Below are 22,618 nucleotides of genomic sequence, written 5' to 3'. Positions count from 1 at the left end.
AAATGTATGTATACTTTTTGTTCGTAAGACAGTTATGAGTATATTTTCCCATCTTACTGTGAATTAAGAATTATTTTTGACCAAACCAGAGTTGATGAGTTATATTTTGTTTCTGTCCGGTTTAAATGAACTGTGTTGATGAGTAAACAAGGCAATTAAAGCCTGCCTTAGTTCGGTGTAACAGAGAAACTTGAGTTCAGAAGGTGTGCAGTTGTATTTTTGGGGTTTAGATGAAAGAATATTTCCTTTATTGATGTTTTGTGAGCTTATTTTGTTTATTTTTCAGCCCTAGCAAAATCGGCGCTCCCGTGCAATGCATCCTGGTACATGTAGGTACAGCAGGCACGGCCTACGCAGCAGGAGAGATCAGCTTTCAATACAGCACGCTCAGGGGAAGTCATTTCTTTAGTGGACTACATTTACCATCAACACCGATCAGCCATCGACATACATTTTCTCTTTAACAATTAATGGATATCAAAACAGTTGGACGACTATTTTTCTGTCGACTGTCCAATATATAGTCAACTAATCGTCTCCGCTCAATTCTGGAGTGGTATTTTTTTTGTGTGTGTGTGTGTGTGTTCCTACTCCAGTAGTCCAGACTGCTCTTTCTCCAGTGGTCCTATCCCTCTCTAGGACGTGGGAGTATTGGACATTGGCTTTGACCCAGGCAGCCAGGGGAGCAGCTGCTGTACTTGCACGCTTTGCACTCTGACCGCAACAACACAACAACAACAACAACAACATTACAAGTCAGTAAAAACTCAGTTATAACAACAGCCACAATAACAACAAAAAATCGACAAGGGATTTTATAACATCCACCAACCATTCATCTAATTATTATTAATCTATTGTGGCCAGCTGACCTTGGGATCGAAGGAGGCCTTGTTCCTGTTGAGCAAGCTCTTCCACACTCAGGCGAATATCAGGGGGTGATGTTCCTCGCCTCAAATGTAGCTATGTCCTCCCTCACACCGCGCTTCGCCAGAAAGCTACAGAAAAAAGGGGAAAAGAAGAAGCCAAAACAAAGGAGAGAGGGAGGACTGGACGTGAGCAGGTGAGAAATAATGCAAATAAATGTTTGTGTGTGAGTGTCTGATGTCACATGTCCAAGTGATAGAGAAAGATCATTCGAGAGAAAGAGAGAAAAAAGTGACTTTTTATCCAGAAAATGAAGGAGTTTATGAATTATGAACCTTAAAGTTCTTTCATCTCTAATTTACCAAAAACAGTTGCAATTTATTCTTCTTTCTTACCAATGAAGAGTCGTCACCCCCCCACCCCACCCACTCTCCCTCACACACGCACACACACACACCACGCACCGCACACACCACACTCTCTTTGTTACTTGTAGTGCTCAGATTTGAGTCTGCTCACCCAATTAACACGAGTCATTAGCAGGGCAGAATGATTTTTGTCCATCTGATCCCCTCTAAAGGTGCCCACGGTCATATGAGTGACGAGTACCAAAAGCTAAATTTAAAATCAGCATGAATACACAAATCAATCCTCCAATGAATCACCATCATAACATGGCGGAGGGGTTTGTGTATCCCAGTAAACCTCAGAGCTGTGTTGTCGGGGACCTGGAAGGGTCTCCCAAGGCAATGTGGTCGAAGGGGAGGGGCCCAGACGAACTAACAAGCGATTCACTGACCCTTGATGAATAGGCTGGAAACAAAGCCTTCTGGAGCCAGACCTGGAGGGGAGCTGGTGGCTGGGCCTTGGCACATGGGGCTCAGCCGGGCACAGCCTGACAAAACTTCATGGAGCCGCCGCCCTGTGGGCCCACTACTCGCAGGGATAGCATCGGGGTCAGTTGGAGAGGTCATGGGAGTTTGCCCATCCAGTCTACGTGTGTTTTGTGGACTTGAAGAAGGCCTACGGCCGTGTCCCGCGGGGAGTCCTGTGGTGGGGTACTGCTGGAATATGGGGTATCTTGGTTGTTTCTACGAGCCATACAGTCCTTGTATGATCAACGTGAGAGCTGTGTCCAGATACTTGGCACAAAGTCAAGCAGGTTTCCAGTGCGTGTTGGCCGCCGCCAGGGTTTTCCCTCGTCACCGATCCTGTTTGTGATTTTCACGGACAGAATTTCAAGGCGTAGTTCGGGGGAGGAGAGTGTCCCGGTTTGGGGACCTCAGAATTGCATCCCTGCTTTTTGCAGATGATGTGCTTCTATTGGCTCCCCTAAGAACGTGACCTTCAGCACGCACTGGGGCTGTTGAGAATCAGTACCGACAAGCCTGAGGCCATTGGTTCTCTGCTGGAAAACGATGGAGTTCAAGTAACTCGGGGTCTTGTTCACGAGTGAGGGTAAAATGGAGCGTGAGATGGACAAGCGGTTCGGTGCGGCATCAGCAGTGCTGCAGGCGTTGTACTGGGCCATTGTGGTGAAGAGGGAGCTGAGCCGGAAGGCAACGCTCTCGAATTACCAGTCCATCTACGACCCTGACCCTCAGCTATGGTCATGAGCTTTGGGCTGTGACCGAAAGAATGAGATCGCGGGTACAAGTGGCCGAAATAAGCTTACTTCATCGGGTGGCTGGGCTCAGCCTTAAAGATAAAGTGAGGAGCTCAGACATCCGAAGGAGCTCGGGGTATAGCCTGCTCTTTCGCATCGAGAGGGGCCAGCTGAGGAGGTTCGGGCATCTGATCAGGATGCCTCCTGGAGCTCTCCCTTCAGAGGTTTTATGGGCACGTCCAACTGATAAGAGGCCCCGGGGTAGACCCAGAACACGCTGGAGAGATTACATATCTAGCGACCCAGCCCCGGATTGACACACAAAAGTCTTATACTGACATATTCTCCTTCTCCGTCTTTTCCTAACTGTACAAGTTTTTGCCCCTTCTTCTTCCATTCTTTTAAATATTCTTGCCATGTCTTCACCCTCTCACCTCTTCATGCTGACCCAGGAGGTGTCGAAGGTGCCCATCAGTCTCAGTACCCCCTCCAGGATGTCTCTGATGACATCAGGGGGCATGCGGAGGGAGCGGATCTCAGACAGCGCTTCGGGCTTTATGTTTCCAACTGCCTGCTTTGCTTCATTTACCAAAGGCTACAGGGCAGCAATGGTAAGAAGAGGGAGGGACACAGAGGTAAATAAAGGTAAGTACAGCTCAAAAGACAAGTATGGAGATGGTGGCAGCTGTATGTATGTGTGTGTGTTTCTAGTAACTGACACATGATGTCATACTGACAGCACAAGTGAAACTTACCTGCACTTCCTTCAGCTCATGATCTATTTTGGCCTTTCTCTCTTCAATCTTGGACACTTCCTGAGCCATCTTCCCTTTTATCTTCTCCATTTCTGTCTTCTGGTCGCTGGCATTCTGGAAAACCAAAAAGATCATTTGATTTTCAGTGTGTTGTATCGACATTTGTGTTTCAAATTCTAAAACCGAAGGATATTGTATACAGTATACTTTATTCAACTTAATACTCACCAAGAACACGTGACCCATGACTGACAGATTTTACACCTATCTAAGCAACCTATTAAAATGTAAATACATATATTTGTCAGTTTATCAATTCTGAGATGCATCAGCCATACAGCCCCAGTCCTTCTCTGAGTAAAGATGACATATTTGGTTTAGCAACATTCGGAGTAAGACACATTAGGTTTGGCAGAATACTTTTAGTCTCACCTCTATATCCATATAATCTGTTCATTTGATCACATCTCACCCTCATCCCAAAATAATCTCTTCATTGACTTTCTGCCCATCCCTCCCCCCCTGTGAAGTCTTGACCCCTTCATTTATACCACATATTTTCCCTATTCCCTCTCCAAATCTCATGTTCCTTCCTCCTTCACTGCTTCTTAATCTGAATGTCTCCACCTTCCCCAAGCCTGTTTTCCCATCTAGTTTGTTTCCAGTCTTCATCTCTTTGTCCTAGTCTTCCTCCCTTTTCCCTCCCTGCTGTCTCCATCTCTATAGCTGCTACAGCCCAGAGGGACGAGTCTAGTCGTTAATTATCACTCTGCTGACAGTTTTTCCTTGCCTTGTTTCTTCTCTCTCCCTCCTTCACTCCATCTCACTAAAAAAGCCAATTCCCCACAGAGAGAAAGATAGGATATCATAACGAATGAACCCCCCCTCCCCCCAATGCCTATACATCTATCCACACATCCACACATCCATCCTCCAGACAGAGCCAGCAGGAGGAAAGGGAAACAAAAAACACTGGATGAGAAGTCACAGAACAAACAGATGCACACAAACTAAATAAAAAGACTTCACAGTAGGGGAGACACAGTCATGGGAAATCCAGAAAGAGTTGCTCGTAGAATACAATGCAGATGAGGAGAGGAAGAGTAAAGGGGAGAGAGGCAAGATAAGAGAGGAGAAGAAACTGGACGATAAAAAAGAGGAGAGGAGAGGAGAGGAGAGGAGAGGAGAGGAGAGGAGAGGAGAGGAGAGGAGAGGAGAGGAGAGGAGAGGAGAGGAGAGGAGAGGGCTGCAGTGAGAGTTCAGGGGAGGATAAATATCACAAACATACATACACACACAAGCACACTCACCTGCATGGAAGTGGTAATTTCCTGCAGGGCAGAATCTGCCTCCTGTTGTTTAGTCTTCAGCAGCGCACTCTGCTTTGCAGCCCGCCTCTTCAACTCATCCACCAATGCTTTAGCTTCATTCAGCTTAGACACACCAGCCTGCAGACAAGAGTCAAACATAGAACAAGAGAGACATGGAATATCTATGTGTAATATATGTACGAGTTAAAAACACAACCTAGAACATGTAATACCAACAGTGCTCTTAATTGTAATGGCAAGTGCCCACTTGCAGACACTGCACTTCTGATTAATATAAGATAAGATGATCCTTCATTAGAAACATATGGGAATTCAAAAATCAAACAAACTGCTGTACATAGAAATCAGTTATCAGTTGGTAAAATCAGTTTGAAATACATATTCTCGTGCTATTGTTTTCCACATGTATACTACTTATGACTGTTTTTATTGAGTTCTACTTACCTGATACATCTGTGCTTCACACCATAAGTTATTCTATAACGGGCTAATAAATAACATACTTTTACTTTTATATTTTGAGGTACTCAAAAACAATTGGTATACCTTTGGCTGAAGAGTAAATACAGTTGTGGGAAACAAATACTTGGTGCGAGTACTTTAACATGCATCTCGGTTCTGTGTGCATATGGACCTTGTACTATAGCTGATGTTGTACCTGCAGATGCTGTTGTCTCGTTGTGAGCTGGCTCTGCTTCCGGCTGAATAATGCAGTGTAAACGTGCAAAAAGGCCATGTACTGGCTGGGTGTTGCACCATGTTCTCTGCATGATTCATGGACCATCAGGAACAAACGGCACAGGTCTCCCTGTGCAGAACCTGCTGGGAGAAGAGGACAGAGAAGCTTGTGAGCATGAATTGGTTTGAATTTAGGAATTTTACATAAAACACAAACAAACACAGCTAGAAAATATGTTAATAGGCTTCCAGTTGCTTCCCCATTAGAAAATGAGAACGTAAAAAGGAAGTTGTATTTTGAAGGTGCAAAGGTATACCGGTAGTTAACATTCCGTTCTGCCAGCGATGAAGCGCTTACTTTCATAGATGTAAACACTGATTCTTTGTCAATAAAAGCCATTTTCATCTTATTGAAGCTACAGTACTAAGATTGTAATTGTGATAACTGGATGACTGTAAGATTAAATGAAGTCAGAAAAATCCTCCACAGAAGAGAAGTACAATTACACTTAGAGACATGACAGAGATGAACCACAAGATACAATCATCATCATAATAATTAAGAATGACACAGCCATACAAACTAAAAAGGCTATTCATTACCTGAGCTTTTCCCCTTTGCGTCCTGTTCCCTTTCATTCTCCTCAGTCTTTGCCAGCAGCAGCTCAGGAATCTGACGAGGGAAAAGATGTGAAAGATGGAAAGCATTGATGCATGCATTAGAAACGCTCTTATCGCGACTGCATTGTATATTATTTCAAGTTTAAAATATTAAATTCCAGGTACCATATTTAATTACTTTTTAATTGATTTACTAATTCACTTTTTAAGCCCGGCGGTGACGGGGTCAATATTTGAATATGAAGCCACTGGATACTTGTAAATTACAAATACTTGTAAATTACAAATACTTCTAAGTATTATCAAAGTCTGGGCAGAACAAGTCCGTCTTTTTCAAAGTTTTCCGGGCATAAGTAAATCTGCATACTCAACACTTCTTGCAAGCTTTATGGATCTTAAATACTGGCGTGAACTTTATCAGCAGTTGCTGATGTACGGTAATATCAGTTTTTTTGATCTTGTCACTGTACTTGTTTGTCATCCTCTATCACTGACCTTCTTCATGCTGCTTTCAGACCAGCCTTCCATCCACTGGACAGAACACTTGCGATAGAAAGCTGGGTTGCTCTCACAGTTGATGGTGAAGTTAGAGTTGGAGCAGTCCATGAGCAGAACAATGTGGAGGTTCTGCTGAATTCCTAAGGGGGGGGGGGGGGGGGGGTGATACACACAGAGTTACACAGCAGTTGGAGTATAAAAACAGTAGAGGAGTCCATCAAAAAATGTTGTACAAAGCAAAAGAGCAGAGAAACAGAGATGATAGGGGTCAATGTGAAGGGAAATAATGAATAAAATACAGACAGAGGGACTGGGCTGTTGAAAATATACAGGACTAACTATGAGAGAAGTAGTTGTAGAGTGGTCCGGTAAACCCATCCTGCGAAGCAGCATCTTTGAGGGAGGAGAGGAGAGGCTCCAGTTCCTCTGGAGTGTACAGACCTGGAACTTCACCTGAAACATAACACACACACAGGCACACAAAGAAATGATGAAGAAACTCAATACAAGATAGTTGGGCCAGGACGCATTCAAACTGCAACTTCTGATCGGTGCAGCATTGTTTTGCTAAAATTACCATTACAGTATACAAACACAAAAGAAAGCGAATAAGTGTATTTCCCAAATTGTCGCACATTTTCTTCATTACTTACATTAACCTAATCCAAAATCTAACCTTAACCTTGAACAGAAGTTGCATCCCTTGAAGTCTAAAAAGTCTAATCTTTTCTAAAGCTGAAGTAAGGGAAAACAAATAACCACAATACGCACCAGATGACAGCAGGCTGTTGATCATCTCTAAGAAAGCTGGGTGAACAAACTGATAGTCCTCCAAAAGCAGAACCACCTGTTGGCCCTCCAGACCTGCCAGCTGCATCACCTACATGTACACAGTATGCACACACATACAATATATGTTTAATATACATGTAAACACCACAGGTATACTGACACCAAAGTTCCCTTTGCAAGCCATCTGTGCATTTATGTTTTAGTTGCTACTTTAAGGTGGCATTCAACAATACATTTGGCAATTTAAATGTAAAAAAACAAAAAAAAACACTTCTCGAGCACATTCTGCAAAAATCTGTTAGATTGGCACAATATGAACCAGTTTAGTCAAAAAAATAAAAAAAAGACAATCCACTCTTACCGTCTTGAGGTCATTGCTGAAATGCTTAAGAGAATAACCACGGGAGATTTTGGGCGTGAACAATGTGTATCCATGCATGTGTGACACCAGGCACGTGGCTGTGTGCCGACCCACTCCACTCCGGCCTGCCAGAAGCAGAGAGCCACCGGGTCGGCTCAGGACCCGATCCATCCTGGACACAAAGTCACACACTTCCCAGAACAGGAGGAGATCCAGCTCCCTGTTATCACGGCTGTACAGCACTACTCCCTAGAGGAAGTAAAGGGGGGACACACACACACACACACACACACACACACACACACGTGAGGAGCTGCACCAACAAATACAAAGAAACACAACCACAAGACTGAGGCACAAAGATAAAAGCAGTAAACACATATCTAATCCAACAGGACTAACCACATACACCACATAACAGTTTCTCACTGTGTACCTTTTGTATAACTTGTTTTAGGTCAGCAGAATCCAGACGTCCCAGTTGTTTACCATGTGGAGGTAGAGACTGGCCCGGAGCCATTACAGCCCCTTCAGAGGCTCCCCACGTCACATAAAAGCCATCTGCACACAAGGGAAATATGACAGACTTAATAATAACACACAGTGTACATCAAATAGCACAAAGGCTGTCTTCAGAGGTGAGAGAAAACACACAAAACGAGCACTGTAGAGGAAAGTACTGTCGTAGACATGAATCCCGGTCAGCTACGTGTGGAAATGAAGATAAAATGTGTGTCTGAATGTTCAACCTGTGCAATAGGAATTTTGATTTGTTTTCAGATCCCACAGATTACACACCAGATGTTTTAGGGAAGCGCGCAGATGTTTGTTTTGAGGGCGGACTGCACTTTTGGCCATAATCTGGAAGAGGCATTTCTCACTCATTTCACAAAGTAGCAGCATTTAACTCACAGGTTAGATATAAATGCAGGCGGCTTGCGTTTAAATCCAGCAGTCTAGGCGATGCCGAGAAGGGCGAGCCGATGACAGCGATGATCAAGAGAAAAAAAAAGCCATCGCACTTGTAATCACTGCCAGGTGCCACATTCTGGGATATCGCAGTTTTGTGTCTCTATGTAAATGAGCACTAGTGTTTTAAGCTCCTCCATTAATGCTGCGTTTGAACTTGGTGTTGAATTGGTTCTTGGTATGACACACTGTAGCTGGATGCATGCTTTGGATGTGTTGATGTGATAAGGAACCATGTATCCTTTAGGCCTCTGCTTCTCTGATGTATTTAGTCTAACTGCCAGCACTGCAGGCCTTCATTAAGCAGTGTCAAGGGCCCTTGGTTATAGATTTGTCATTGTATGTATTCAGCAGTTCTTGAACACCTCTCTGATTTGAACCAGCTTTCTTTGCATGTTTTCTTTATGCTGGCTTCCAATGTAAATTTGCATGAAGAAAGCTGGTCATGGCTTGCTCTTGCCAGCATTTGTCCCTATTTCTAGTACTGCTTTGCAGATTATTACTGAGCACAGTATATATTAGTATTACGACATACATTTGTATGCAAGGAGGGTGGGATCTGCATTCATCTTCTACTCTCATTCCTCTTAGGGTCCTGAGGGACCCTCCTGTACAGTGTGGACAATACGAGACATCATCCTGGTTTGACTTTGTTCTAGGATTTGGCAGACAAGTGTAGCATTGGAGTCTTGCCAGCTCGAACCAGGATCTAAAACCAGTTGCCAACATCTCACCCCTGCTACAACCAAGGAATTAAAATAGTATTACAACTGGTGACACTATATTTTTGATCAGGGAACATTTTTGTTTTGTTCACAATTTGAAGTGGTGTCAGTCAAACCAAATGAAAAAAAGGAAACATTTTATTTATATCATGCTGGTTTCAAATAAGCAAACAGACCATTATCTGAGAAACTGGCCTAAATGCAGAGCTGTCAAAGAACAGAGGCTATCAAAGCTTTCATTCAGGCATGAGTGGCAGTCTGAAAACATTGGCAAGAATTGCATCAAGTACTCAATCTGTAATGGATGTTTTCCCGCTTTGCCTTGATGTTGGGCTGTTGAATCCATCGGAGCCTGCAAACAGTTGTTTTGTACGCGTGAACCGAGCGAAGGTGCATGTCAGCCAGAGTGGAGCTATCTCATACCAGTCATGTTGTCGAGAGCGTCAGAGCTCCAGTCTCCCCGTATGATGGAGGACAGGATGTTATCGAAGGTGTGAAGGTCTTTGGAGGAAACTAGCCGGTCTCTGAACAGCCTCCTGGCCTCATATGCTACCACCTCCAACACGCTGTCTGTCACATTAGATTGAGCTAAAAAGGAAGACATGACACATGCACACACACACACACACACACACATGAATTAATATCCAACAGGATGTCCAAGCCATGTACATGCTTGCATTTACTTAGAAAATGAGATTTGTTGATTTTGTTTGAAATGTGTTACTAATCAGAACTTTGATACAACATTCAACACAAAGAGTAAAAAGGTACAGCGAAATATTTGAAGTCTGTCCGTATCCGTCGTTGCAGTTTAAGTTTCAAACAGCTCGGTATTTACACTGTGACTCAGGCCTCAACGTGAGTCAAAGGGCTATTTTTGGTGAGATCAGGCATGACAAAAGCACTTCCAGGGGGGAAACTAAATTTACCAAAATCCCCCAGGAACAGGCAGAGTGCTGCTAGCTAAAAAAAGACTGCTACAGGGACAGACCACAATTGAGGTCTCATATAGGCCACTGGCTTCAACTGTGTCTGTCACATTATACTGAAGGAGCTGAAGAAGAGAGTCAAGCACAGACACAGTTGACACACCCGGGTTTTCATTTAAAGACCACAAAGGAAAAGGAAATGACTCAAAGTGCCAAATGGTCATGCTAAACATTTTCTATGACTTTCAAATTGATATTTGTGAGTTAAAAATATTTGTTTTTTTTAATACAACACAAGGGTTGTGTCGATAGATGATGACCTTGGGGATTGACGATGTTCAGAGCAATCAATAGTGATAAATAGCCTGAGATCAATAGACAGAGAGAAACAGTTTCAGCCTGCTTGCTTTTTGTGGTTGTAAAGACAACTTTTGGCGCTAATTCCATTTTCTTCCGTTGAAGCGATCCACAGAGAGAAGGAAAAGGACAGGGAAGTGAAGTGACAGTCAACGAGAGAGGGAGACGCAAGCTGCAAACTGCTGTTCTAGCACCACAAACAGCTGTTTTTACACATCTTTTAGCTTTGTTTTTGGTCTCTACCAACTTCTGAGAGAATTATCTGACTCTTCAGCTTGTCGGTAACTGTGTGTGTCTGTTGTTTGGTGCTTTTTTGCTGAAAACCGCTGCCTGCTGCAGCCAGAAACTGCGTTATGAGAGTGGTTATGTGCCATTAATATACAGTATATTGTGATCACATGCACACTCAAACCACACCGCGTACAACAACACAGTCACAGAATAAAGATCAACAGAGAGTTTTTTTCACATACCAGAAAGAAGGTAAGCAGCAAGAGGGGAAAAGAGGGAGGAAGAAGTAGTAGTAAGTAAAAAAAAAATGATGAGCATTGGAAAACAGAAATGTCTTCCTCTGACGTGTTTAATTAAAATAAATGACTGGACTCACTATCACAGCAGGCATATTGCAGAAGGAGAGAAAGAGTGACAGAGGGAGAGATGAAAGGACAGCAAAGGTAGAGGATGATAAAAGAGGGGGAGAGAGACGAGTGACAGAGAGGAAGTGAGGAAGGAGAGCAGAGAGCTGATGAAGAAAAAGGTGACATTTGGAGACAGTAGCAAATCCATGTGGTGGTGTTTGCAGACATTAGTGGCTCTGAGAATGTGAGTGAAAGCCCCTCACTGGCCATGGGTCTGATTCTTCAAGGTTGCCACATGGACAAAGTGATATCTTTATGAGTATTGGTCCCAGTCCAGGTTCATATTTGTTCCCTAGCTTAGAGGAGGTTCGAGGGTGCCTGGTTAGAACATCAATATTACCCCTGTCGAGAGGTGCTCAGACACACACCTATTAATATGTGCGCATTCTTGCGTGTGTGTTTGTTTACCTGCAGTGAGGTCATACCGCAGCAGGCTGAGGACCCATTCTGTGAGGATACAGGGGGTGAACAGGTAGTGGCTGTGGTCATCCACGGTAAACTTGGCTTTCACCTGACAGTAGAAATGAATGAGGAGATGGATGATACATACTGTACATATCTGAAGGACACAATTCATTGGGAATTGACGATATGCTGATCGTGAATGAAGCCCCATATGGCTAGTTCAAAGTTTCAACTATGGATGGCACACAAATTGTGCTGTTAGAGGTTCATTTATTCATCATTTATATATATATATACACAAATATTTATACACTCACATATACACAGTGATACACATCAATTGTATGAAGCTAGATATGCTCATATTTATACTTTTGATATCTCAGGCAAGACTATCCCAGGTGAAAAATAAATATGCTAAGTATATTTAATTTTAGCACACTTGAGTAGACTTGAAGCCCTACTAATCATCAGTATACTTAACGAGTGCTATTTTGGAACACCTTGTTTTATACTTAATATATTTTAGCTGTGATTAAATTGTAGTTATGCACAATTTGAAGTGTATTTAGTGTATTTGTGTGTGCTAAATTGGAACAACTTAATGTAAATAGGTGAAAGCGTGACTTTTGTATCCTTTTTATATATTTGCAGAAATTACAATTCGCTGATAGTATATTTGCAGTGTACTATTGAAAATGTCAGTATATTTTAAATACAAAAACGTCCTTTTTTTTCCGCCTGGGTATGTTGCTCCGAATAAAATGTGAACATGACCGGACATCCTGCCCAAGTCAATACCTGTTCATAGAGCTGCACAAGAGACCCAGACAGCTGGTGTGTTTTTCCTGTGCTGGCCCAGGACGCCTGGCTGCCCAGGCTATGCTGGAGAACTGGCTGCAGGTATGCTGAGTAGATAGTCTGCAGCTGCTCCTTGTCTGGATAGCTAAATACAGAGGCAAAGAGGCAGAGAAACAGATGGTTGATGGGAAATAAAAAAAAGAGAGAGGGTCAGGGTTAGAGGGACACCAACAGTGAAACAGAGACATGATGGAAACATCACGAATTTAGATGCACGGAAATACAGAATGTAATTGCAGGCTGTTTGGCAATGTGTAAAGTACATTTGCACCATACTTACTCTATAGTGCAGACACGTACTATAGATGAGAAGCGAGAGTTGAGTGAATGGCTCCCTACAGCACCCCCTGTTGACATGGAGGCCACCACCTGGATGTTCTCAAGACTCACCCACTCCAGGTTTTCATCATAGAATCCCTTATATGTCAAAACCTTGAGGCGAGAGAGAAAGAGATGAGAGAGAGAGAGAGAATCATCCATCCTTCATTCACTACTTTGTTCACTTCTTTGTCTTTTTGTTCATGTGTCCTCTACCTGTTGCAGGAAGGCAGTGAGGTTGCTGGTCCCCCATTTGTCAGGTTTCGGTAGGTTGATGTCTTTTAGGTAGAGCACCAGGTTCTCACAGTCTTTGGGTCTAAAGACTCGGCCGGTGTTTGAGCTGAGCAACAGGCAGGTCTGACCGAGCTTCTGGAGCACGTGGCGAGAGGAGGTCTGGGCACTGCAGTGAACCACGGCGACTTGGGTGGACCGCAGCCTGGAGAAGGCGTAGCGCAGGAGCATCCTTGACAGAAAATAATAAATAGAGGAAAGGTCAAGAAACACACAGGCACTGTGAAGATGTGGCCAGACAGGGCCTAACAAAGTCAGACAAATTGATAAATGCCGTGACTCTTATACATGTCATATATGCTTAGGATGGTGCCAGGACCGCAGGAGGGTCACTTAGGATCTAGAGAAGAATGTTGGTCAGAACAGACCCGATGGCAAAGGAGAGACATTTTTGAGGGTGCAAACAGAAAGAGAAAATAATTGGAAAGTAAATGATGTGCATGTAAATGAATTAGATGTTCTTTTATCAGAAGAGTAAGCTGACAAACTCGGTGCTTCATTGCCACCGTGACCTTTCAGACGAGAGTGAGGCAAAACAAGAGGACGGGAAAAGGAGACATTGAGTGAGACTAAACTGGAGTCTAAAAGGCAAACTTAGTAAGCCTTGTTCCTCAAAGCCCTGCGGAGGGAAGCAGTTACATTTGAGGCAACGACTCTATGTGTCCGGACACACCAGACACACACATGCACTACGCAGATCTGAGTCTTATTCTTGTCGGTGCCTTTACACGAAAGGTCAAGTCTTGAATTAATATCAGTGGCGATTGTGTGCTTCTTGTATCATTTTAATTGTCCACGTTTGAAAGCCTCTGCCTCAGAAGCCTCAATCCTTTCACTGTGACCTCACTAACCCTGCAGACCAACAGGAGCTTTGCCGAGAACAGAAACTGCCACTTTATAATATTAAACAATCATGGCAATGCTGTTAAATGAGTAAATGTGAGACAATGTAATAGTTACTTAGCAATCCCGTCAATGTGATAAGAGTCTGTATTCAAAAAGTCTGTATTTTTGTGTTTTGATGCAGATTTTGGATTTGTGTTCATTTTTGTGATAATGCATACATACATACATGTATATATACACAGTACACTGTGTCTACATGTACACAATATTGCAAGTGTGTGTGCAAAAGCCTCCTCTGTATGATTCCTGCATACAAATGTTTGTGCTCTCCGCATGTGTCTGTAATTACCCCTTTCCGCAGCCCTCCGGCCCCACCACCATAAAGGGCTGCCTGTGCGGAGCTGTGAGCCATGGGGAGAAGCAGTGCAGACCTCTTTGCATGTCTGGAGTCTCGATAACAGGTAGCGTGTGCGCATGAGAGAGCTGTTCCAGTGAGAGACCCTCGGGACGACGGAATGTGTAGGCTGCTAGATTGCCGCTGTCAGAGTCATAGTAGGTATCGAGTGGTTTTTTGGTGTCTGGTGGGCTTTCCCTGGCCCAGCTCAGCAACTACAGAAGTAAAAAAAGAACAAGGGAAAAAGCATTCAGACCAGGACTGATCTTTGTGAGTAGTGGCATTGCAGACGTTCCGCATTAGGTGCATATCCTGCGTAAGCACTTGAATGATGACTCATCCCTCATTTTTTTTTAATCAGTAACAGCAGAGACCACTTACTGTAAGAAACAAGTCTTTAAGTTTGAGCTATGAATACAATTTGAATACTAAAACTGTCCTTACGGTCACCATCTGCCCATACAAAAAAAACCCAGAGGGCCTCACCTCTTTGGCAAACTCCTGTCTTGTTTTGAGGTTGAGGTTTCCTCCCAAACCTCTAAGAAGACCAACGATGAACTGACCTCTCTCTGCAACAGCACTTAGGTGTGACAGACCATTGAAGACTGTACCCACCAGACTCATCTCCACCACAAAGTCATTCTGATGGAAGGAGTGAAGAAGAGAAGGGTATTTACAAGTTGGAATTAAAAATGGAATTTAATTAATTAATTAATTAAAAAATAAAGATTAGTTTCTTTTGTAAATTCATCACACTCTCATGACGTCAGCATTTAAATCCATTATGATGACCACTGGTCAGTATACGTGGAGGTCATTTATTCATTTATGTCAAAAGTTGACCTGTTTGATGACCCAGTCCAGGGCTCGTTGGAAGTAGTCTCCCAGCCAGTTTTCTAGGTTACTGCAACACTCCTCTGGCTGGCCCCTCAACCACGACTTAAGCAAGGCACCCACATCAATGTCCTCATCGCTAAAGTTACAAGTCGGAAAAGGTAAAAACAGTGAGACAAGCCAGATGAACAAGATGGAATTTGGTGCACTTGAAACCCTGTCTGCATAGGCTGCATACTGACCTGAGAAAGATCATTCCCATGCGGGATATGGTGGCTGGTGAGGCACAGCTAAGGTCATGAGTCTCAAACAGGAAGTTAACATGCGGACCGAACTGGATGCGTTCTCCACTGGGCATGGTCAACAGCCGGTTATCATCGAGCACAGAATTCAAACTCTCGATCCACTCTGGGTCGATGTCACCGTCGCACACGATCCATGAGCTCACATCTAGATATATACACATACGTACATACAGCCAGTATCAACATATATTACAGTATAGCAAACGTAGACCACTTTAGGCGAACTGTATCCATTCCCAGTAAAGTTTACTGGTCAATTTGAACTTTTCCGGTTACTGTAGACTTCGTTCCAGTTGTCAAAGACCACCAGTGAGCTATATGCACCATTGATTGGTGTCTCTTTCTTACCGTGTGGTTCTCTGACCACATTCCTGGCACTATGTGTGAGGACGCCATCCGCCCATTCTCTGGTGTCCATGTCTATATGTCCCAGCAACTGTTGTCTGGGCATGGCCTTCGGATTCATTGTGTACTGCTTCACCTACAAAAATACAGCATTAGTTGAAGATGGCACACAAGATTGGGGAAGTTTTTTTTGTTTTTTTTAACTGACCCAGAAACTCTGGAATAATTGCTTTTCATACAATAATATGTAAATTTACAGCATTTTGAATGATTTCTAAGTTTCATATTAAACTAGGTGTTGTAAGTGTACAGTATTCCTTGCTGAATGAAGATCCAGGTAGGCAGTTTGTCTCTTACTCACCACTTTGCCCGTCTTGCTGAGTGCAGCCCTAAGCATCCTCCAGAGTGTAGACTTTCCTGCTCCACTTGGCCCTACGATGACTACACCCATGCGTTGCCTCAGCTGTTCATTCAGCTCCAATGCTTTCTTCAGCTGGAAAAAAAAATCTGCAATTAACATATGATTTTTTCTAACTATCCAACTGCTGTGTCTCAGTGCTAATGTTAAAGCCTTTTTGCCGTACAGCATGATCCCAAACACTGAACGAGGACCAGGTGACATCATGGTAATAATATTAGTATATTCTGCTGATTAATAGATTACTTTGTACACACACACACACCTGGCTGGGTATAAGTTCCATCCGTGCCTCCTTGAAGACTTGTTCCAGTGCGTGCATTAGTACCTGGTCCTCCACATCGGTGAAAATAACTCCAGAGAAGACATCTTTTACCAGAGCATCAAACCGGGAGATATCGGCAAACGTCAGCTTGGACATGGTGTTCAGCCTCAAAGCCTGCACCACCAGACTACTCTCCTGAACTGCATGTAGACGAAAAAGATTGATTTATTCATCACTCCAATCTGAATTAGGATATGATCGAAAATATTTGCTCCTGCACATGCCCCCTGTTATAAATGTGCTGATTACCAAAGCCTGCAATGATTTAAGAGTTTGTACGACTTATGGTCTCTTCTCCAAAGATGCTGCCCTTCCCTACAGGGACAATTGTGGTGTTTTGCTTCACCGCGTAGACAATAAACGTTGATATGTTGGAAATCTTCATATATATTACATGACAGTATAGTGATGATTATTCTGCCTTTGTGGTACACGTATCTGTTGAACAGGCTGTCACAAGTTAGAATAATCAGCTTTCCGACAATCACATAACTTCAATGGCGTAATTGATTCAATAATTAGATGTTGGCTACAGTCACCACATTTAGATATCTGAACCTGGCATGTCTATAAAGTTATTTTTATTTTATTTTACTTTACTGCATTAAAATAACAATATCCTTTGAACAAATCAGATGTTTTTCTCTTCCCAAGCTGAGACTGATTGAACCACTGCTGCATGTAAAATGGCCGTTTAGTCTGCTGTGACTTCTACTTCATTGCTGTGTTATTTTTCCCACCTATGAAGCATGAATAAATTCTCATTTTGAGCAGTGAAGGCATGTCAGACCATGTCGTTTTCAGTAGCTCTCATTATCAGTTCTCAATACTGACACTAGAAGACTCCTGGCCCACGAAGTGTGATGAGTAACACTGCAAAAAACTGTTGCTCAAATATGTATTGATTGTGCATTCTGCTGGTGTCAAAGGGATCCATTCACTGAGAACATTACGTTTTACAATAGATCTGGTATTGGCCAATATGTTAGCCAGTATTATGTTAGCTTACTGCAGACGGACCACATCGGCGTATATGTCGGCCGAGCTAGGTCAGAGGTCATTTAGAATTCAGAATTAATAGAATGTGATCGTAGATCCTGACATGTTGCTCAATAAATCCTGTAACTCTGCATTTGTCACATTTGTCAAATACACTCTCCATTCATACATGTTTGCATCTGTATGTGTTGCATTGTGATACACAAGTTATGGGACTGTGTGTCTTTTGGCAGCAATGAATGCGACTCGAGGTAATGGCCAAAGAGCCACCCGCTTTCTCCAAACTTTCCTGTCACTCTCCACTATTGAAAAAGCCTCACAGAAATATCGCACCTTAAAATAACAAAAATAGCCCGAGGGGGTTCTTACTCTTGTCCTTGTCAAGACTCCTCCTCTGCTGCTGCAGCAGACTGCCACAGGCCTTCAGCACCGTCTTCAGCGCACGCAAACCCCAGTCATAGTGCTGCTGGGGAGTCAACAGTTCCCTGGACGCAGCACACACAAAGGCACATTTTCACACATATTCAAACAGTCCGAATCGACTGTAGTGACGGCTGTAGTGCTAAGGGGACGGAGTACAACTTATTCACAAAATCAATACATCGCAATAGACTGTAGTGGCAGAGTAAGGCATTTTGAATAAATGTAACCCTCAGATTATCATTTGGTTTGGAACACAAACAAAAACATTTCGTAAACACACAGACAAAAAGACCCGGTTGATGAGACAGGTCACACATAATTAGCTAGTTGATGATTCTTTAACCTGTAAAAGATTTCGTATTCCACTTCATCCAACCTCAACCCAAACCGAAAAAAAAGAATTTCTACCTGGCCAAGTTGAAGATTGCAACTAGTTTTTGGCCCAGGATTTCTCCATTTTTGAAGCCTTCAGAATAGAGGATGACCTCAGCAATGAGCTCATTGTCTGGCCTGCTCATGGCCACAGGCCTGAACAGCTGCTTTAGGTTGTCTGGAAGCTTCTGTCGGCCTCCATAGCCTTTTCCTGCCGGGTTCAATGTGATAAACACTCCAGAGTTTGGGTCCAATTCCACCTGAATGATGAAGAGAAGTAGAAGTAGTTATTCTCATTAATAATATGTTATTTACAACAGTAGCATGAATCTAGTTTCATTGATTGCTTGATGTGGATAAATACATAACTGATTCATTGACAGACTGAACACCTGCACTGTGTGTGTTCAGTATGTGTTTGTCTGAATCTTTTCTTATTTACAAACCTCCTTCCCCAGCAGTTCACATGTGTTTTTGTGATGTTTAAGGGAGTCTTGAATGGCCTGAATCTGCATAGAAACTGCAGATAACACCGCCTCCTCTAAGCGGTTAAACTCGTCAAAGCAGCCCCATGCTCCACACTTGACCAAGCCCACAAAGATTCGTCCCATTGACTTCACATCGATACCCTGAAAAACAGACGCATTCTCAACAACCAGTCTTGTGTTGTGTTTGTCTGTGTGGTCAGAAATGCTCATTGCATATTTGTGTTTATTTATTTATACCTCATCACAGTTGAATACCAGCACTTGGCGTCCGAACAGCCCACCCAAAGCTTTGACTGACTCAGTCTTGCCTGTGCCAGCGGGCCCATAGGGGTTCCCCCCGAGTCCCATCTTCATGGCCTGGGTCAGAGTCAGGTAACACTTATCAGTCAGTGGAGTGTGCACCAGCTTAGCCGCATTGCCCTGGGAGACAGGAGAGGTAGGGTGAAAAAAGTGAGCAATAAAGACCTTGACAGAAACACAGTGATACCCAGACAGAAGTTAAGATATGGCGAGTGAGGGAAGGATGGAAGGAGCCGCAGAGGATAAAGGCAAAGAGACAGATGATGGATTAAGGGAGAAAGGCATGAAAAGCAAATGAAAACGAGTGAGACAAGAGTCTAGCTTGTGGTGTTTTAAAGGAACTGCAGAGGGGAAATAAAGCAAGGCATCTTCAGTTCATCTCATCTCTGCATAAACAGTGCCCCCTGAAGGTAGAAAATAAGAATTTCAACGATATTACTGGAACAGAACATCTTTTGTGATCTCCTCACTGAGTAAGAAGATGGCAATTTCTCACAACACTCAAGATCCTGTACCATTAAGATTATCATCTTAAATTATTTAAGGGATTGTGATAGCATCATGGGAGGTGCTTGGAATGACTCCTAACCTGTATAATCAAGCTGAGCAGTCATGTTGGCTTTTTAAATGATTTAGCCACTATAATAAAGGCTTTTTGATTTTTCCTTCCTTGTTGTTACTTATTTTTATATTTTGGAGTGCCAGAGTTGCCTTCCTGTTTATCCTGTGTTTTTCCCCCCGTTTTCCAAGACACATCTTTGATCTACGGTTGACAAAGTAACCAATCATTCTTTTTCCCAGTAACACCAGACCTTGAATTTCCCCGGCAGGAAGCTTTGGGCAGAAAACTATCTGTAACTCATCAAGCATGTACAGATGTGTATGGGTAACAGGCGTTACTACATTGTGTGACACTAGTGTGATACGACAAGTGACCACCATTAGTCACCATTTAGTCATTTATCAAGTGAAAACAAATTAGTGACACAAATTAGTTGCCTCACAAATAAGCTGATGTTTGGCACTTTCCAGTCAGTGAAGACTGAACACTAAGTAAGCAGATTCAATTACCACTTGAGTTTTTTTAATATATATTTTATAGTCTGAATGATCAGAAAAAAGTTAAAAAGGTTAACTGCAGCCCAAGAAACATAAGTGTGTCCATTTGGTCAATTTTGAAGGAAGAGTGCATCAAACCTCTATCTACATGTCAACACACCTGGTATTCATATGTATAGCTGAACTGTGCATCCACCATATGTATGAGGCAGCATTTGTCTGCTCCCATGTAGAAGCGAAGCTGCTTCTTCCAGGCCCAGGCATCGGGGCTGGTAACTCCTGCCTGGTTAAGTTGCTTCACCACACTGATGTAGTGAATAATATCCAGAATCAAGGCCTTCAGCTTCAGCTGCAGGACACTGGACTCTGTAAGACATGCAATATCAGGATGGCAGAGTTGGTAAAGTTGAGCAAATGACAAACTTGATTATAAATGAGGGTCGCTTTTGTAAATGTCATAAAGTAGTCAACCAGGTCAAACCAATAAAAAATACATACGCACCGGAGTAAACAGTGAATTATCAAATATTACACACTGTGCTGTATAAACCTACCCCTGTTGGTTCAAAGCAAAAACTTTACATTCAATTTCTCTGCCTCCCTTTCTTGAAACAATTACATGAAATATGTAAGAATCATATTACCGTTTGGTTTAAAAAGTAATTTACTTCGTGTTCTGGGCTCAATAACCCAAAGTCCTGAGGTAGTCCCAACAGGTCGCTTGTTTTGTGAATAAATGGTTCGATTGTAAGCAGACAGAATGGCAATGGGCTTTTTGTTACCGTAAAACAGTCGTGTTTGACAGCTGTAAGGACAGCTGCTAAAAAGAAAAATGCAGGATTGAATCAATCGGTGGGAAGAATAAACGGAACCCCTCGCTGTGTAAAGGACCAACCACTTAGAGAGGGAAACTTTGTTATGACATGAATACAGCCACATTGATATTCTGGAAAGTCAATATCCCTGACCTAAATACATAAAAATGACATAAAAAACATTTAAAAAAACGAATAAAAAAAAAGAAAGTAGCCAAATGAACATTGTCTTGTCTCTCTGCCAGAGGCCTGTGTCAGAGGAGATCACTCTCACTCCCCACCTGGGTTTATAGCCCATTTATGTGGACTGGGTAGTTCAATTGTCTTTCCTGCCATTACTTTAGCTACTTTAATCAGCACTGCCACTGCCTCTTCAGTCTACCTGGTTGTTTTAGGGAGCCAGTCATTTAACGAGGAAATGGGTTCAATTTCAAGTGTGTATTGATGGTAGAGTTTTGAATGCAAGACAGTCACAAAATGAACCACATTATCTGCAAGTATGATAAACTCCAACGCAACACTGTGCTGAAATATTTGATATTTTCAAAACAAAATGTAAAAAAATAAGTAACTGATGAGGAAAATTGGCGATAGTAACACTTTGTGCAGTTGAAACAGGCACTGTTTTCATAGATACATTTTCATGAGACAGAAATTTGGAATTTTGCAGCAATGTACCGTGAAATGATGCCACTACCAGGGTTATGGAAGAGCTTTTCATCTCATGCATGAATAAGAGACGTTGATTTAAATTGAAAAGCCCTTTTTACAAATTCAAGTTCTGTGGAAAAACTCTCTGTCATGTTTTATGTAGTCATTTATTCAGCCGCCCCCCCCCCCCTCCCCCCCTCCCAAGACATTAAATTAGCCTGCAGGCTAGTGCATCTGCAGCTTGAAAGGGTACTGCCCCTCTGCAGCCTCTAGAGTCTGACTGGCTATCAAGAGATTTACACAAGAGCAGTCATTTGGCATTAATCTCTCGGGCCTAAGCAACAACCCGTGATTTTGATCAGAGCTCAATCCTTCGAAACACAAGAGGGAGTCTGATAGTGTCACGAAAAAAGCAAGTCGTAAGTATCAAGTGTTTATAGAGCACGGCAAATTGGGGAGGTTGACATTATCAGGAATTTGATAAGAAACCAACAAAAAAAGCAGAAGAAAATGGGGATAAAAAGAGCAGGACAACCTCCTGAGCATCATTTAAAAATGTTACAAACATGTCAGAGCCTTTAATGATCTCTTGACAAAAACAACATCACACAGGGTGCTGCTTCTTTCAGCTTCTCCTGTCTGAGTTTGTTTCGCTCTCATGCGTCACAAGTTGTTTTGTCACCTCAATTTTGAATGACTGAGATAAAGATCAGAGTTTAACATTTATTCAACATGCATGAAATGTGTCCAGGCCAATATTTAACAAAGGCATTCATGCATTTTGGCCACTGGTGGTCAGAAAAAAAGTCCAAAACGAGCTGGCAGTCACACATCACCAGACATCTAACTATAACGCATGGAAACTACGGGACACATCTATCAGTAGTGCATTGTGTACACACTGGACAGTGTATTGAGAGGGAACCCCTATTAACTGTGACACTGCTGAACGACATGCTGAGTACAGCTTGCTCTCCGTGGCTCTATAAAGTACATTCAAGAACAGAGAAGAGAAAGAGAAACCTGACGGACAGGCCAG

General features: G+C 42.8%; 1 protein-coding gene across 1 annotated transcript in view; it reads right to left on the bottom strand.

Moving 5' to 3' along the window:
- The window catches only part of dync2h1 (dynein cytoplasmic 2 heavy chain 1), a gene marked incomplete at its 5' end in the record, with an annotated part of 75,376 nt that overhangs the window by 36,680 nt on the left and 16,078 nt on the right, over positions 1-22,618 (bottom strand). The window contains 33 exon segments of the mRNA XM_079271574.1: positions 328-349; positions 592-629; positions 631-714; positions 873-908; positions 910-939; positions 941-998; positions 2,908-3,068; positions 3,229-3,342; positions 4,539-4,676; positions 5,218-5,378; positions 5,841-5,910; positions 6,354-6,496; positions 6,696-6,809; positions 7,128-7,236; positions 7,510-7,758; positions 7,946-8,070; positions 9,627-9,791; positions 11,539-11,641; positions 12,337-12,481; positions 12,677-12,828; positions 12,931-13,177; positions 14,201-14,460; positions 14,732-14,887; positions 15,089-15,218; positions 15,322-15,529; positions 15,733-15,865; positions 16,091-16,222; positions 16,413-16,612; positions 17,841-17,956; positions 18,303-18,526; positions 18,713-18,895; positions 18,992-19,174; positions 20,274-20,479. Of these exon segments, the coding sequence (XP_079127700.1) occupies positions 328-349; positions 592-629; positions 631-714; positions 873-908; positions 910-939; positions 941-998; positions 2,908-3,068; positions 3,229-3,342; positions 4,539-4,676; positions 5,218-5,378; positions 5,841-5,910; positions 6,354-6,496; positions 6,696-6,809; positions 7,128-7,236; positions 7,510-7,758; positions 7,946-8,070; positions 9,627-9,791; positions 11,539-11,641; positions 12,337-12,481; positions 12,677-12,828; positions 12,931-13,177; positions 14,201-14,460; positions 14,732-14,887; positions 15,089-15,218; positions 15,322-15,529; positions 15,733-15,865; positions 16,091-16,222; positions 16,413-16,612; positions 17,841-17,956; positions 18,303-18,526; positions 18,713-18,895; positions 18,992-19,174; positions 20,274-20,479 (4,595 nt within the window).

This window comes from Melanostigma gelatinosum (genome assembly GCF_949748355.1).
Source record: "Melanostigma gelatinosum genome assembly, chromosome: 7".
Lineage (NCBI taxonomy): Eukaryota > Metazoa > Chordata > Actinopteri > Perciformes > Zoarcidae > Melanostigma > Melanostigma gelatinosum.
This window is presented reverse-complemented; position numbering and strand designations above follow the sequence as displayed.